We start from the raw sequence: 18,743 nt of genomic DNA on the forward strand, positions 1-18,743 counted from the left end.
CTTCCTTATTTTGATCATCCAATATTTGGAATTATGCAAAAAAAAAAAAATCTTGGCAGAAAGATAAAGGGATAGATGTATGCCATATTGCACATCTGAGAACACACACTAGTGGTATGTTAATGGCACCTAAAGATGGCATCATTTTATATGACATCCTTAATATTGGTCCGCCATCTGCAGCTTAATTCCTCTGAAGAAACCAATATGGCTTTCAAGGTTTAGCAAAATAGCCTAGAGATTTCTTCAGGTGCATAAATGCTTCCTCATCTAGACTGAATCAGAAAGTAGAGCCAGAGGGCTGTGTGTGTTTGGGAGGGATTGGTGATGAGAGGAGTTGAGGAAGGAACAGATGGGACTGGGAAGTCTCCAGGCATTCTGGCAAAACTGATCCTAACAGTACATGTGTGTGCATATGAACACATGTATATATGCACATATGGATGTGTGGCAGGGCCACCCAGGGCAGGAGAGACTCACACAGAGGAGAAGGCCTTTGGAAGTATTCCTCCCCACAAACATTACCTTCCGCACTCCCTCCCATTTGGCCCTATTTTATCCTTCACTCTGATGATAGGTTGCCTTGACCAAGATGCCCCACCAATCTAGTCTGTACTGAGTCATGCAGTGAGGGCCCAGGGCTTGCCTAAGCCTCAGCAGTCTCCCCCTGGGTTGTAGGCAACTCCATCTGTCAACTAGGCCAGAAGGCAAGGTGCAGGTTGTATGCCAGCATCAACACTCTTCCTCCACAAGCTGGCTGTTTCCCTTTACTACCTTAGTGGCTGCAGAATCCTGAACCTAAAGGGAAACATGTTTCTGGCAGCAGACTGCTTGCTGCCTGAGATTTCCCTGCTACTAAAGCAGAATTGAGAAATGCCATCCATTGGCTTGCAAAGAAAGAAAATGAAACTTATCTGTTACAGAAAACCAACAGTGATGAACCATGTTTGACCCACAGTATCTTTTTCACACTTTGGTTTGCAATACACTCCCACTTGCACAGTTTTAAAGCTTCAATTAGCATCTTGTAGGTTACTATTTATAAAAAAAAGTCTAAGTGGCAGGTTTAAGTTCCATCAGTGATTTTTGCTGTCAAATTCCCTAAGAAAATTTAATACCAGCAGTGTGTGCTTAGTTGAGCAAATCCAAATCTTTATACCCGAAGAAACAGCCCTTACTTAAAAAGTATATCTGATGGGGCCAATTTCTAGAATCCTTTCTTTTACTACCCCCATAACTGAAACTGTATCTCTTGTACATATTTTTCTTTCTGCCTATTCCTTTCTTTTCAAATAAATGTTATATACAGTCAAAAATTACATATTACTTAGTTGTTTAATCTTTATACAGATCAAATGCATGTCTTCTCACCAATTCTAATTCTTCCTATAATCCTGAAACATACATTTGCCCTATGTCCATTTCATTTCTCTCCAAATTCAGTGGGTAGCCTTTATATCCGTGTGAAATATTGTAGGGAACATTTTAGCAGGTTGAAAAGAGGTGAAAACAGAGGTTTTGGAAGTCAGAATCATGTGGAAGAGATAATACATATAGGAATAATCAAGGTATTTGTTGTTGTTGTTCCTTGTGTAAAAGCTCACACTTATAGTCGACTGACATTTTCTGATTTTCCCTCTTTGAGAAATGTGAATATGATGTGAAATAGTAAGCACTTCTCATTCCTGACAGGTGACCTGCAGGTCCTGCATAACTGGTCTCCAGGACATTTAGAGAGTGGGGTCAGGTTAGAGCAAGAAAGGAACAAAAGAATCATCTTCTTGGAATGTTTTCAAGTGTCGTAGCCTCTTCACCCTGCATTCCTCTCTAAGATATCCACCTCACTGAGTCACTGTCCTCCGGTTGCTTTGAATCCAAGCTTAAGAGAAACTGGACAGGGTTGCCTTCCTCTCACTGCCTGGAGAGAGTCTTTTCCCATTCCTAGATGAGGAAGAGATGCGATTTCTGGTAATCTCAACCAGTCACTGATAAAGTGATATGGGAAGCGGGTCTCCTGCCTCCCAGGTGGATGATTTCGCTAACACCCTACATCTTCTGTTGGGAGACAAGGAAGAAGCTTCAAAATTAGGGCCCTCAAATGAATCCTGGCAGTCATTAGGCAAGTTATTTAACTGAATTTCTCCCTATAAATGGAATCCAAATAATTTCTATTTCCCTGAAATGTCAGGATTAGAAGGAAAATTAAAGTTGGAGTGAAAGCATATACTAGGTCTGTGTAAAATAAAAAAATAAATAAGTAATGTGTGCACTTAGGACTTCTGGTATCTGAATTATTGTGAGGTTACATGAGACCATGTATGTGAACTCTTTAGGGCAGAGCACAGCATGCAGTTAGAATTCATTAAATATTAGATACTACTGCATTGTTATTTTCCAACCTTTCTCCATAAATTAAGTAGAAATCAGGATGTTGGAAAACCATGGAATGACTATACCACCCCTGTTCATAAGATTAACAATTACAAATCTTAAGTTGGCAGATTAAAATTAAAAAGAAAATAAAAAGGAGCCTCTTAGAAATAGCTCTAATGAACTCCAAAGAATTGAAAAAACATTAAAATTATTAAAACAATGGAGGAGAACATTCAGATAACTTTAATTTCCATGCATTGGAAGCTTTGTGGCCCTCTCTGTGAAACAACATTGATAGTTTATCCACATGACCCTCAGACAAGTTTTCCTTGGTACCATATACCAGGTTCCTTGTTAAACACCAGGAACAGATGAATCAGAGCAATTCACTATCCTTTTGCTTCTGGCGTATTAGGGAAGACTGACTCTTTAACAAATAATTAGAGCAAAATGTCAGGAGTTGTAAGAATCATATTTATATGTGCAGCAAATGTGAAAGGCACTGACCAAGCCCTTGAACTAACCTGGTGAACTCCTAAAGTCTCTGCCTTCCTGAAACTGTGGTAGAGAGGGACAACCAGACAATAGATGAGTTGCAGGTAACATGCTTATGGAGGAAGCTTGAGAAGGCCTTGCTGAGAAGGTATCACCTGAATTATCTGGAAGGATGGTGAGGAATTTAGCAGACAGCTGGGCATGGACCTGGAGAAATGGTCAGCACAGGAAATGGGTTATGAAAAACACATAGAACTTACTAAGTGTAGCTCACTGGTTGGTAATTCCTGTTGTATTTTTTTAATACCAAGCCCAGCTTCCAGCAGTCTTAAGAGAATTATGCTGAAACAGCTAAGACGTGCACTGCTTCAAGTAGCACTTAAGGAAAATGTGTCTGTCATGGCAATAGATTACACAGCTGCAACCCAGGACACCCACAGGGAGAAAAATCAGGGAAACTATGTCATGCTTAGGAGTATCACTTCCCTAACCATAACTACTTAGAACATTTTGAGTTCTCTTTTGCACAGGCAGCCACATTTTTGACTCAGGCTTTTTCTCAAGAGAGAGGCTGTTAGAATTCTTCTGTCTCCACAACAAAAAATCAAAAGCAGCCATTTTTAAAGTTAATTGCATGGTTCCAGCCATGTGTTCCCTACTGCCCCACCTTACTGAGTATCATTCACTTAGAACTGGTATAATTCCCCTTCTAAATTGGAGGTTTGCATAAGTAATTATATCAAATGATGTGTTTGTTTATATCTCCAAACCACATTCAAAGCTTGCCTGTGATTTATCTTTGAAATTCAATTTCATCGTGTCAGTCCCCAATTTACTCTGCCCAGTGGATCTACAGTTACATGTGTGTTGTGCACGCCTCTCTTGTGTGTATATTACACAATGGGATTGCCTTCCATGAGTCAGGGTGGTTGAAGAGAGAGTTTGCTCTGTTGTGTTCTCTTCTCCATTCTAAGACCCAAATGCATGCAGCTACAACAAAGTTGTTAAAAATGGAGATGTGGCATTTGCAATTTTAACTAATTCCTCTGGACCATGAAGAGCGACTCACTGCTTTCCTTCATGATTATAAAAAATGGCAGTGCTGCTGAGGTTCCATAGCTCATGCTAAGTATATACCTTTAGAAGAAAGAAAGCTTTTGCCGCTTCTTGGTATGGTGTCCTGGCTTGATAACAAGATTTATTTTTCATTGTGAATAACTACCAGTTGTTGCTTTAACCCAGAAAAGTTCATTGTTTCTGTGTTCCAGATTCCCATGGACAACCCTGATCACTCTATTTATTCCAATCCCTCTTCATACCCAATGCCAAACTCCATTCATTCATTCATTTATTCATTTACTGATTCATTCAAGTGTCTGTCTTTTCTAAATATGAAAGACTTGTTAAAACCTAAATGGCAGAGTTCATAATTTCCATCTGATTTTGACACCTTTATTGATAAATAACTTATGTAAAATAACATTCACCCATTTGAAGAATATAGTGCAATAGTTTCAGAATGTATACAAAACTGTGGAACTATCAGCATAATATCACCATAATCTTGTTTAGAAGATTCTCATCACACCATAAAAGAAGACTTACACCCATTATCAGACTGTCCATACCCCTTGCCTGACTATATTTGTCTTCCTAATGATTTCTACTTTTGACTTGGATTTTTTTTCTTGCCTTTTACTTATATCTATGAAAATAAAGGGTATGGAAGCACAGAGAGCTGAAGCCTGCAGATGCTTTCCTGTGCTTTTCCTCTAGCAATGGGATCTGCCTGGCTCCCTATATTTCCAGGTTCTCTGTTGTGTGTCATTTTAGATTTTTTAGGAAACCCATCTCTTTCTCTGTTAGTTAATAAACATGTGGTAAACACATTCTGGTGCAGGCATGCCCATGGATATATGTGAAATACTGTGAACATATGTGAGTTTTCTAAAGAATTGCCCTCAGAATCATCAGGAGAGGAAGCTGACTTTTTCCCTGTACAGTTGTGGCCTTATGGCACTGAGTGAGGAGGAGCAGCAATGACATGAGAGTCCTCTGGGAAACAATGGGCAAAGGGGTGGCTGCTCCTTTGTGCCTGGAAGAGCCACGGATGAGCAGCAGGGTGGAGAACCCCTGCCCTTTCACCCATTTGCAACCTCTATGTAACAAGCATTTCTCATGCCCATTGTAACCTCTAACAGGGATGCCCCCCTGAGGAGGCAGTGAGGCTGGAAAAAAGCCTCCCCCACCTTGTTAGAAGACAGCTAGCTACTCCCCACTTGAAAAGATTATCCATGACATATGACCTTGTCGGATAGCACAGCCTGAAAATGAAGATCCTGTGTTAGATGCCTACCGGTGCAACCAGACAGACCTTTAATCAATATGAATCCGAGAGCTGTGCTCCCTTTCTTCCTCCTGTATCACCCCATTCTGCAAATCACTCACACATCTCCCCCTGCAGCTCCACATGCTCACACATCAAGCCCAATGGTCCGATCCAGGTACTACAGCAGCTGAGCGTATTTCATTCCTGGATATGGCTGGTCAGGCAGAAAAAATTACTGTCAATAAAGTCACAGTGAAATTCAAAAAAGAATAGAATTGGGCAGCACCTTTCTTTTTGAATCAGAGGGCCATCTCAGGCATCATTCCAAAGGAATCTGATATACTAAATGAGAAATGGAGTAGATAACAAATCTGTGTTTTCAAATTTGCCCAGGGGATTCTAATGGGCCTCTGGGGAATGGAAGGCACTGACCTTCTCACTTGAAACTCTTACTGGCACTCTTCATTCCATGACCTCTGACAGTACCTTGTACTTATACCCAGGAATACCTAGTACTGCTCCATTCACACAGAGGAACTCTGTAAATGGTTTTAAGTGCATGCAATGTCACATAACCTTCTCCACCCACAGAAGCACTTTCCACACACAAAACAATGCTGTTCTAAACAAATATAAGTCTGCTGCAAAACTAAAGATTAGACTATAACAGTCTTTTCCATGGCAAAGATTAGTAGCTGAGTATTATTAAATTCCTATTCTTTTTATAGGCCAGGAGCTAAGTGCCCCTCATCCCAGAGCTTCAAACTCAAAAGGTAGGCCTTACCCATGAAGGACCTGTCAATCTGTCTAGTGGAAACTTACAGATATGTGAGTAAAGGATTTTAGAATAGGACAAAGAACAATGATGGAGGAGCATACTGGTTATGTGGGGGTAAGTCAGATGGGCACCCAACCATGGAAAGGATGGTCAGTGAAGGTTAACACCTGAATTGAATTTAAAGAATCTGTAGGTGTTGCACAGCATGATGAACAGAGTTGATAACAGTGATTGTATATTTCAAAAATTGCTGAGTAAACGTTAAATGTTCTCACCTTAGAAATAAGTATTTTTGATGTTGGATATGTTAATTCACTTGATTTAATTATCCTACATAGTATTCAAAAATCATAACAGCATCACTTTGTAACGCACATATATATTTATATATACACAGACATATGTTTATACATGTATACACCCACATATTATCAATTTATAAGAAATAAAGAGAAGAAAAACTTAGAAGTAAAATTGAGTGGGCCACATTCATAATGAAGTCATGAAAAGGAAGATCTGTGAAATGGAAACAGGTTTTCTCCCCTTGGGGTGCAGAGGTGGAGGGGAGTGGCCAGCTTCCCCCCACCCCAACACACACACAGGGAATTTATTAAGCATTAATGTTAACACTTCTAAATTAAGTATTCACTCATAAATTTACTTTGTCACTGTCCTGTCAATGGACATAAGAGAAAATACTGTACAGAATTCAAGCAAGAAAATGATAATTAACAAAATATCTAGTGGGCCAGCTTGTAAGGAGTCTTGTTACCCAGAATGAAATATTGTTTTGAAGGCCATGGGAAACTATTTAATCTCTTGTGCCTCTTCTTTGCTTTCACTAAAAATCCATGTGCTCCCACTCACCACTGTGCATGACACAGAAGCTGGAGGTCAAGAACCTCTCCACAGACCCCACTGAAACACCTTTTCCCCATTTCACGTGCCTTGCTAGTACTGGGAATACACTTTTCATATGATTTCCTGTTCCTTCCTTGTCAATCAGAATATGTCATGAAAACAACCCAACTCTCATTCTCTTCAGGGACATGGTGGAATTTCAAAATGGAAAATAAATTTGACCTTCTAATTGCCACTTGACAATAAGAATAATAAAACCTGCAAAAGACAAATTGGTACAATAAGCTAGGAGGCCTTGAAGATTTTGACTTCCCATTACCTTTTCTTTGTCTTTGTTCTCAAAGGGGTGATTCATTTATGAGAAATGATGTTGGAAAGAAAGATTGAGAGATATTTTCCATGTGGAATTATTTTGTCTCAAGATTTAAACAAGTAAAAGAATGTTAAAATTATAGTATGTGATCATTGGTGTACGAGTTATTAAATTTGCAATGAATATGTATACAAGTAGTTATTATAGAAATAACCTTCTTTGTTAAATATAACAAAACATTATATGAGTGTATAAAAATTAAATAAGAAAGTGCTATTTTGTAGCCCTAATGTAATCAGTGTCAACAACCTATTAGTTGTTCAAGAAGTTTAAAAATTCTTAATGAGGCTCCTATGGTAGAATTTCAGTCATATGTAAATGAATTTCTGAAATGCCTCCTTATCAGAAAAACAATGGTTCCTTAGTGAGTTCTCAGGTCCCCAAAGACAACAACACCTGACTATGGTAAGCAAAGCCAGATCAATTTTTTCACATTTTCTTCATGAATTTTGCTTTAGGAATGATTTGTGAGTCCATTCTGATTGTCTTGGGGAATCAGTGAGTTTATTGTCCACTGTTACTTTTGCTAGCCCTTTGAATGGATTTGTTTCCCACAGTCAGTAATCTACTTGCCCCAGATATTTAAAAGTCAAATATTCTCATTTCTACACAGGTCTGATTACCACAACTTCAAGGAAATTGGATCGAGAACAGCAGGCAGAGCATTTTCTGGAGGTAAGCACACAGAGGAAATGGCTCTTGTTAAAATTTCCACTAAACTCCTTCATCACAAATGGGAACTTTAATATATTTGAAAAGTGGGTTTTGAAGATACCTCTCCTGGGCCGAGTGCTTCAGAATTTAGAGAGTTCTGGTGCATTCCCTTCAATGTGCTCCTGTGAGCCACGCAAGGATGGTAAAGAGGCCTTTACCTCCGCTGAAGACAGGCAGCAGCTTGGATATGTCTGCCTTAACTTCAGGCCCCTTTGTCAGTAATCATAAAAGAAAGCTCAAGAGCAGAGTCCCGTGGACCCACAGCCCCGTGTGTGAAAGGAGAAAGCAGTAGTGCTGTGGTTCAGGTGAAGTGCATCCTTTGTGAAGAAGTGCACTTCTCTCCCTCATTTCTTTTCCAGGGGAGATGATTGAGAAAGAGAAGGCTGTTGGTTGATTCATGGCTCAAGATGACTGTTTCTGAAACCATAAAATGTACTCCTATAATTCATTAAGACAGGAACAGCAGCAATAGAAACTCTAAGAGCATTATTTCTGGATAGAGAGAGAGGGAAAAAAGCACACTATAAGGCAAGGGATGAGAAAATAGACATGAAAGAGCTTTGTGGGACATTCTTCCTATCTGTATTGAGCATCTTTATTGACAAGGTTGAAGTCTGGGTAGCTCATTTGGCACTGTGGCTCAAGTGTGGCTGTGATATGAAGGGATGATACTCCTCAGAACCTAGGACTTTGTTAAGGATCTACGCTGTGACCATGCTTCTAAAATGACCTTTCTGTTCCTCAGACCCACTTACCCGAATTCATCCAGCACACCTATGTGTGTACATGCACACATCCTCCTCAATTCTTTTGACAGGATCTCTTCTGGCATCTTCCTTTTACGTCACACCAGCAGTAATGATCTAGTTAAAAACACTGTAGCTGGGAGTTGTGGCACAGGCCTGTAATCCATGACGTGGGAGGCTGAGACAGGAGGATGGCAAGTTTGAGGCCAGCTTTGGCAATTTGGAGACCCTATCTTAAAATAAAAATTTAAAAGAAAAAAAGAAAAAGGTTGGGGATATAGCTCATTGATAGATTACCCTTGATTCAATTCCCAATACCCTAAGAAATGAACACTGGACTAGGAGTCTGGGGAGGTGAATTTTAAGCTGCCCTGACATGATTAACTCAAAGCTTTGGACAGTGCTATTTAATTAGCCTGGACCTCAGTTTCCCCTTCTGTAAAATGTGGCAAATAATTGCTAATCCATATACCTCAAAGGATCACTATTAGGATCAAACCTTATATTCTATATCAAAGTATTTTTGAAACTCAAGATATTACACATAGGAAAGGATTATTATTACCATGCAGCCCTATGATAATCCTTTTAAAACATTGCTATCACCTTGTAAAGATGAAAGACTCCAGGCTGCCAAAAAATATTATAATAATTTCTTTTTCAAAATCCTATTAACGGGTTATAGTACCTACCTGGTCCAGAATTAGAGTACATTTGCCAGAATAATAACACCTTATGTTTTATTTATGTGCTTCTTTCCTTTCCAGAAGAGAGTCCAGGACACCTAGAGAGACCGTGTTCTCAGATAGTTGAACCCATTACCTCCTGGCAGGAGGAAGGGAGGGAGGCTCATTAGCTGGGGAATCTGCTGAGATCACTTGCTGCCGTGTCCTCACTAGGTGGTGTCAGGAGGAGAACGTGGTGCAGAGTGTGACTGTTATGGGATATAGCTGTAAGGAACAGAGGCAAGGATGTTTTCCAGGATCTGAATTTACTTCCCAGAAGAATCCTTAGTGCTTTCACATCCTTTACAGACTTACACAGATGCTGAGTAACAGTTTGGGTATTTTGGACTAATAAATACAGTTTAGGATCTAGAACATAATTTCACTGTACTTGTTATAATCTATTTAGGGAGGTAGGGTAGCCTAATTAACCTCATAGCACTGTTGGGCAATTAAAATAGCTATAAAACATCCAGTTCAGTATCTGGCACTAAGTAAGTGCTCTAGAAAGTATAGTTATAATCATTGTGGTGTTATCATTATTATATGATACCAGGTGACATGATACCTGCACCCTCCTAAAAATGTAATGTCATTTCAACACTTCAAGAAGGATGGTTTTCCTACATACCTGAAATACCGAAGGAGCCCAGATACTGACCACTGGACTCAGCAAGTGCACCAGGGACCACCCTATGTGCTGGGGACACAGAGGGAGCAGGAGGATGGCACATGATAAGTGAGTAAATGCTGTAATCAGAGAGCAGCTCCATGAGGTTCCATGATGGCCTGAAAGCAGAGGGGGTGGTATGCCATTCTCAAGAGATTGATGAGGAAAGCCTGAGGAGGTGACATTTGGTGACATGATGCCTAGATTCTCATCAAGGAAGAGAACCAAGGCCAGTGTGGTGAAAAGCGTAAAGTGGGGCAGGGGTAGCGGATTGCAGGAAAGAAAGTTGGAAAAGCAGAGGGCTGCAGTAAGGATTCTGAATTTTTTCCTTAGTGCAATGGAAAGCCAGTAAACGGGTGGCAGGGTCTAATCCATGTTGTAATGGCAGAGTTGGGCTGGGACAGGTCCCCAGGGACAGCTGGGAGCCTGGGAAACTTTTAGAGAGCTCCGGGTGAAATGATGGTGGTTTGGAGGAAGTTGAGGACAGTGGGTCAAACAGTGAATTGTCTAACACGAATCCCATCATAATTCCCCTGAACAAGCAGCAAAATAGCTTTTCTAAAATTTTCAAAGTAAAATTTTATGTACTGTAGATAATACCAACTTGCCCTCAGATACACTCCATTGCCCTACCAGCTCCCAGGATCCCCCAACAAACTGCTGTCACATTTAGTAACAGGAGTGTTAAGACTTTCAAAGAACAGCTGAATCTCAGCCTCTTCCTCCTCCTCCTCCACCACCTGCTCTTACTTGCACGTACTCTTGCAATCACTTTTTAAATTGTACATTTCTTGGCCACACTAATTTTGTTCTCAATAACATTACTGTGAAAATTTGAACATCATCCATTTCTTTGTTTCTGAAAGGATCATGGGAGGAATATTGCTTTAACTTAGTTCTGCTAAAAAAAAGTGCACAAAAGAATATTATTTAGAATGAGGGATAGGATCCTTTGTTAGACAGAATTTTGTAACTGCAAGTACATTTTGTGAGTTGTGAAGACTGGGTGTGGGTAATTAACCTCCTGGAGAGCCTTTAATTGCCTAGATAACCTTATGCTCCTCTTAAACTCACATTCACCTCCTGGCTCTATTTTGTACTTTTCCTTTCCAATAAAACAAAACTGACACTTCTTGAAAGGACCCATTTAGAAGCTGACTTGGCAGGTATGTTTTGATTAGGAAACCAGGAGGACATTAATAAACTGTTTGTAGTTTGCCAGTCCCCTGATAGAAGGCACATTTATTTACTGCTTGCACTCTGTACATTGACTGAAGCTACTTAGCTTTACCATGTGTGGGCTGTAAGGTTTTGTGAATCAGTAAAGCATTCACCTTTAAATCTGTGGCTATCACAGGAAGGCTGTCATTATCAGAATTCAAAGGACTTGCTAAAGCAACAAGAACAGCAAAGTACTGTAGGCAAATTCACAAGTACAGCTTACACTTCTTTGGTGAATTCTAAGTGTTAAGTCTTTCTGATTTGGAACTATGTTACGTGAAAATATTACACTGATCTCTCCCTACCAAAAAGTGCAAAAATATAGAGGTTTTAGCTCATATAATCAAAGTCCAGTACATCTCTTGATAGCCAGTTATAATTGTAGAGAAGGCTGAAGACTAATCCCAGCATACAGATACAGAAAGTTGATAAAATATGCATAAACTAAGAAGTGAATTAATGTTTTATATTGGTAGTTTTGACTTAATTCCTGATTACTTCTTTATCAGAAAAGGCAGCTGTGAAATAGGGAATGAATGCACTCTTTCTTATAATCACTTGTGTAGATTGTTTTCTCACCTATGATTTGTTTAAGTTCCCTGTGGGTGAACCTTAATTTATCAAGGTAGTGAAAGAAGGGAACACTTGGACACTAATTTCCAGCCGGCCTGAGATTATGTTTAGTTACTGTTCACTAAGCTTAGATGGGCTACTGAGTCCCTCTGCTCTCCCTTTCCCTCTTCTGTAAAGTGGGAAAACAATTTCTGCATGAGGCATGGGACAGAGAATAGATGAAGCCACAGCTGAAAAGATGCATCTGTTTGTGCACGTTTCATGAGTGGTGGGGGCCATGGTCAGCACAGTCTGACTGACCTCAGTGTCCAGAGTAACTAGCTCAGCTCCTGGGGAACAGGGGACACTCAATAAATATGTGAGTGAAAAGAATTCTTTCCCCCTAAATGAGACCATGGAGAAGGCAGGATTAGCATGTGGGAAAGAACCCAAGTTTAGAGATAGAAGAAACAAGCCAAGTTAGAGTAACTTCAATCCTCTTTTTCCTTATCTGCAAAAGAAGGATGATAATAACACCTGCCTGGTATATAAACTACATAAAGAGCTGGTACACATTTAAACTGCCAAACAATTGTTTGCCCTCTCCCTTTTTCCCACATCCTTCTTTTTCCCTTGTCTTTAAAACATTGTCAGTTTCCTTTCTTTTTCTGCAACTCCAGTAGTTTGAATAGCATATAGCAATTTGATTATTCTTAAAAGATATATCTACTTAAGGAGTCCTATAGTCCTGGCTTAATTATGTGTGAATCTTTATCTTGCTTGCTGAAAGAGTGTTATTTTGCTTCCCTTTTGATCTTGAAATGCTTCTCTGTTCAGGGCTGGATGATTTTGATAAAAGTCTCCCAAAGAGAACAGAACGAGTATTTTATTTGCAAATCAAAAAAAGATGACAAGCCCTAGTAACCTGTATAAAGACAGGGGATGAGAAATTATGCTGCATGTGTATGTATAACTTGAAGAAGCCCAGAGAATGTGGTGAGATTTTATAGTGAAGATTGTATAAATATCAAAGCATATTACAGGGGAATACATTGGATCCACAGGAATGCATATTATTTAGTGTCTGTCCTTCTAAAACACTCATCCATCATCCTATGCAAGGTACAACTCATGAGACTCTTTTTTTTCTTCCTGTCTGAAAATCTCATCCCTTTTCATAGTTTTATTTTACATTTCCTCTTACTTTAGAATGTAAATCGATTTCTTCAGTGAGTGCACACCCTTAGCGGTTTCCTGCCTTGGTTAGCATCTACTGTTGAAATGATGATTACTGCTGATGAAGAACTGCAGGTCCTCTTCAATTCATTAAGCAGTCCATCGTTTCACCATTTAAGTCCAAAAGAAATGGAATTTTCTTTCATTGAGGCTCCTCTTTTGACCCCCCCTAAAACATTCTATAGGTGTCAGTAGGTCCCAAAAGAAAAAAAATGGTATGTCCATGAAAACAGCAGCATGTATGAGGCATCAGTGTCAGAAAAAAAGTTTCTCCCAGCTTTAGTGTTCCCAAGCTCCAGGAGAGGCCATGTTTCATGCAGCTTGATGCCCAACAATACCTTATGATACGGCTGCCAACCTCCTTCCACACTCTCCTGTCATTCTCTTTCCACAACCTCCCCTTCTCAGGCCTCAATTGTTCACTTTCTTATTGTATCAACTTCAGTAAAGTTAATGGGAATCTACTGTTTATTTTTTCTTTTTTTCATAAATGCTTTATCAAATGCCTCTTCTGGGCCTGGCATTATGCCAGGCACTAGGTTTTTAATGGAGTTAGTATGCTTTCCTGCTGTCTCTTTTTTCTTTGACTTCACCCTAAGTCTAAGTCTTAGAGTACCCAACTGTGGGTTACCCTTAGTCTCCATCTGGATCAAAGGGCTGGTTTTCATTCATGTAAAAACTCCTTCTCTCCTATTATGTAGACTCAGACACAGACTTAGAAAAGAGCTCAACAAGAGCCAAGGTCACAAGCACATCCTCGCAGTGTCTAGTAAAGGTTTTCCTCTCTTTTTAGGAGAGATATGACTCTAAATGTCCATCAGCACATTGTAATGTGGCTAAGTGAATCCTCTGTTCTTGTGACCATTCTTTAATAATTGATTGGCTCAGGTGTCAGGTCAGTCCATCCTCAAGCATTAATGTCTACTTATCTGGAAAAAGGAGGTTTTGTTTTTTCCCTGTGGTTATCTACACACCATCCCTCAGCTATTCCTCTGCTTTTCATTGTTCTCTGCAGGGCATTGCCCTGAACTGCAGAACAAAGTCCATCTGAGGAGATGATGCATCCACATTGCAGGTGCCAGCTTGTACTCCAGTAAGGAGTGACTTCAGAGAAGTTCTTGGGAACTGAGCTATGTTTAGAGGTCCAAACTCCCATTAATTCAGAATGTGACTTTATTTGGAGATAGGGTCTTTGAAGAATTTATTAGTTAAAATGAGATCATTAGGATAGGCCCTAATTCAGTATGACTTGTCCTTATCAGAAGAAGAAATTTGGATAGAGACATGTACAGAGGGAAGAAGATAGTTCTCTACAAGGCAAGGAAAGAGGCATCATAAGAAAATCTTGAAAACCTCCTCAATCTCAGACTTCTAGCCTCCAGACTGTGAGAAAATAAGTTTCTACAGTTTAAGTCATTCAGTCTTTTGTACTTTATTATGGCTTCACTAGCAAACTAGTACAGTAGAGAGGCTTCATTTCCTATCCCTTCCCCTCTCCTCATACCACTACCACACAAAGATATTTAAATGTTCCAAACTTAATAGAGGACTGGAATACCTACAATTTCAAGGTAGAAGAAAAACACTTCCATATAAATATGATGATTACCATGCTCCATGCTTCATAGTACAAAGGAGATGTATTCTCCCAGTTAAAATTCCCACAGAAGGCCCTGTAATGGTACATGGTGGTACCTAGCTCCTCTCCTACCCTAAAGCCCCTGTCTTCCTGGGGGGCTTATTTCCCCACTTTTTCAGTGAATATTTTCAGCCCACCTTCCTAGAAGTCCTAACTCTTTCCCCATAGAAATTGTTCTTGCCCAAGAACAAATTCTCTCCCGTCTTAGATTTCTCTAAATTATGAGATTCTTTGGTCTAATGCCCCCAAAAGTTATCAGGAAACCAGTCAGGGGTGGCCTTTGATACTTCAAGTTCAGGTAAACAAAGAGTATTATTGATAGTGGTGGTGGTGGTAGTGGTGCTGGTGGTGGTGGTGGTTGTGGTGGTGGTGGTGATGGTGGTACAAAGAATAAATACTAAATCTGACACAAAATTTTCAAGGCGCATAGTAATTCTCAGAGTAAGCTTGTTAAAAACAGAGATTGCAAGATGCCCACAGAAAGTGGCAGGTAATTTTGAGGAATAGACCATTCGTTGGTGAGGGAGGAGGGAGAAGGGTAGTGGGACTTAGCTAGTGGCTGGTATGGAAGTAGGCAGACCCAATGTTTTCAGAAAGTTTTACTTAAAAAAATGAAAACAAAAATGAAATTAGATCTTCATGCCACATATCCCTAGATAAAAGGCTTAGGATTTCATTTTTCAACACTATAAGCTAAGAAGTCAACTCCCATTCTGCAACATTTGATAGAAAGGAAGATGTATTTTCTTAACCGACTCATAAATTGTAGTCCTCTCACAATGAAGTAATTCACACATTTTGTAGAATGGAATTAGTTTCTCGTCTTCTCTTCACACTACATTTTTTCTAAATGTGCCCTTTTGAAAAAAAAAGGAGAAAAAAAATGAGAGGAGTCCATGACCCTGTCCTGAGAAGCCTGCTGGGGTTGGAAATGATGGTGCGTGGAGATTTGTTTTGGATTTCAGCTGATTGGGCCTTTTTCAGAAACCAGCTCCATCTGACTGAGGAGGGGAGGGGTTGCTGTGAGTCCTTGTGTTACATAAAGTCATGTGGGCATCTTATCTGCTCTGTTTCCCACCGGCAGTAGCTCCTCACATTTTGAGTTTTCTTGTCTGTGTCCCTGGTTAGCCTTCAACTGAAAAATCTAAAGTCAAACACAAATATATGCTAAGAGAAATGTCTGGAATAAATCTTTAATTCCATATACAACCATCTCTAACTTACCTATTTGTGAAAGGTTGCATTTGTTTTGTTTCCCCTTAAATCTGAACACTAATTAGTAGAGCAACATTATGAGACCTGTTCACTTGGACCTGGGGAGGTCCTTCTATCCAGTGGCTCATCCTGGAAATGGAAATGAGCAGGCTTTGGCTGCTTTGCTCACCCGTGCTGTGCAGGCGGATAATTGCTCCAGGCAGGTCACAGCTTGTTGAGCTGTGCACACAGGCTGTGGGGAGCTGAGGCTCAGCTTTGTTTTCACTTGTGAATGGTTTCTGAATGTGGTGCTATGTTGCTGCTTCCTTTAAGTCTTCCGGGGCAAGCAGCTGTAACATCCCCAAGCATTGGTTGGATTCTTGGGGTGTGTAGGAGGAGGGGAGAAATCTTACCTCAAAGGTCTTGCACAAATGGCTTTTCCTTCTCAGAGAAGAGGTTCACATTTCCCCCATGAGTCTGAACAATCACAAGAACTCCCACCTGCCAATCACACATTCAGGAAGCCCAGACTGGCATCTCCCCCATAGGGCAAAGATGGTAAATTGGCCCTCTACCCTTTGCTTCTGCAGCTCCTTTTCCATCTCTTGCCTTTGTGTTGCTTTCCTAGCTTATTTTGTATAGCAATTCTCTGAGCCATGGATGATCTGTTCAGATTAAATTCATTTGGGGTTTTCAGAAACCACTTATGCCCATGCCTAACACCAGATATGTATGACCCAGGTGAGCACTTCAAGTCTGTCTGTGTGTGTGGGGATATATAGGTTTAGAACATGAGAGCCAACTCAAATGTTTCTATTAATAATCAGGATAATCTGCTTTGTCTTGCTTCCCATTTATAGCACAGAGCTTTACTCAAATGAGTAGTTGTTTCAGAACCTTTCAAGTGACTTGCTTTTGTGGCAAATCAGAGGCTACCAACCTCATCTACTTTGTGGCAAGACTGGTTTAGTGAAATGATGAGATGGTTGTCAGCATAACAATGTAGAATGCTGTAACAAAATTAAATCAGAGGAGGCTTAGATGTCAGCTGAGGCAAATGCCATTATTATCTCCAAAATTGGGGAAACCAACAATAAATATGGCTATATATTTTCTGGGTGTAGGACTCTATGTATTTTAGATAATTATGCAATTGAACTTTCTGAAAAAGAAAATATTGCTTATAAAACAATGTCCTAATTGCAGTAGTCTTTTAAAGTTTATATAAACTAATCTTGTCCTGTAACTATAGATTAAAATGTTTAAAGCACAGGACTTGGAGATAGATAGACAGACAGATAGACAGACATATCCACTCATTAGCTCTGTGAACTCAAACCAAATTACTTAATAAACCTCACTTTTCTCACCTTTAAAATTGGGACATTTATAAAATCTTCTTTATAGGAATTTATGAGGATTGGCATGTTGCATATGCAATGCACACATATTAAGTCTTCAGTATGTATTAGCAATTATGATTAAAAGCTTAAATTTCTACCTTACGGTTCCTGAAGTAATCTTCTTAGGACAGAATTCATAGCGTTATATTATATTATGCATTGTATTAACTGTTTGGCGTAATTGTTGAATAAACTTAAGGCACTTAAATAAGATAGCATTTATGAATGTGCCCAGAAAAGTTCATGGAGTATGGTACATACTGAAAATATTAATTCCTTCCTTCCTTTTCTGAAGAAGAGCCCAAAACTTCAGAGCACAGATTACCAGTTTCCACTTGCTCCTCTCACATACATGACCTGTGGGTGGGTAAGTTGGAATACTCATTCTCCTATGATAGGCCAATGAATCAACCAGGAGTTTGGAGTGACTCTGAAGAAGATTGCCAGGCTTTCCTGTTGGATCTGTGGTCCCTCTGCTTTTCTAAGCCAGAATCTGAGATGGGGACTAAGGCCTCCATGCTTAAATGGCACAGCAGTAGTATTCTCAAGAATTCAGGAACTCAGTAAATTAGTTAGTCTTGAGACTAGGATGGGACATCTAAGTAATTTCGTCAGTCAGCAGTCTTTCAGCCTATCCATCTTTGTTACTCATCCCAGAACTTACCCCTAGAATCTGAACTCCTTTAAAGCCTTAAATTGTTTTTATTCATTAATTCGATAAGGATGCTTAATATTTAAACAGTGGAAATTTGTGCATATATCAGTTGATACCATAATTCAGAAATCATAGCCATTAGTAGTTCCTGTAGGACATTCTCAACTCTGGTAGCCAGCTGCAGGATATGTGCCATGAAGATTTTGTATATCCTCTATCCTGGTTCTACCATTGGTGAAGGTCACCAATAAGAGGGAGGGTCAGAGCTGAGGACTATACTTATTAGTACTGCTAGAACCTAGAACAATGCCAGATACTCAGTGAATATTGATTGATATGAATTTTAGGGTTCCAGGTAATTCACAAGCAGATAATCCATGCTTTGCCCAGAGATCCACAGAAATTAGGATGAGCATACAGAGGAGGTACCTCGCTGAGGGTTCACAGGGCGCCAGAGTGCCAGCTGACAGAGGATGGGAACTGACTTCATTGCATTACATCCCAATCCACAGAAACGCTGTTGGCCAATCTTAACTCCTGTTTGGCATCTAAGAGAAGTTCCTAAATCACATTTACCTGCCTAGAATTCATCATCTCAGGAGGTCATAAATATATAATTCAAGAGGAAGATCTTAGATTTTTCATGAAGTACTCTGTTATAATCCCTAGATTGTCATTATGCACTTTTAAAGATGCTGATAAATCAAAATTAGACATTGGGCTAACCCTGTGCTAATATATACTTTGTTATTAAGATAGAATTTACTTTTAAGTGACTA

The 18,743-nt window shown here is 39.7% G+C and overlaps 1 protein-coding gene across 6 annotated transcripts in view; it reads left to right on the forward strand.

Annotated features, from left to right (window-relative positions):
* FAT3 (FAT atypical cadherin 3) overlaps window positions 1-18,743 on the forward strand; it is a 621,727-nt gene that overhangs the window by 429,053 nt on the left and 173,931 nt on the right. For all 6 annotated transcript variants that reach the window (XM_079105519.1, XM_079105517.1, XM_079105518.1 and 3 more), the window contains one exon: window positions 7,823-7,884. In XM_079105519.1, coding sequence (XP_078961645.1) covers window positions 7,823-7,884 — 62 coding nt within the window. The remainder of the gene's footprint in view (window positions 1-7,822; window positions 7,885-18,743) is intronic.

This window comes from Sciurus vulgaris, assembly GCF_902686455.1.
Source record: "Sciurus vulgaris genome assembly, chromosome: 11".
In the NCBI taxonomy this organism is placed as follows: domain Eukaryota; kingdom Metazoa; phylum Chordata; class Mammalia; order Rodentia; family Sciuridae; genus Sciurus; species Sciurus vulgaris.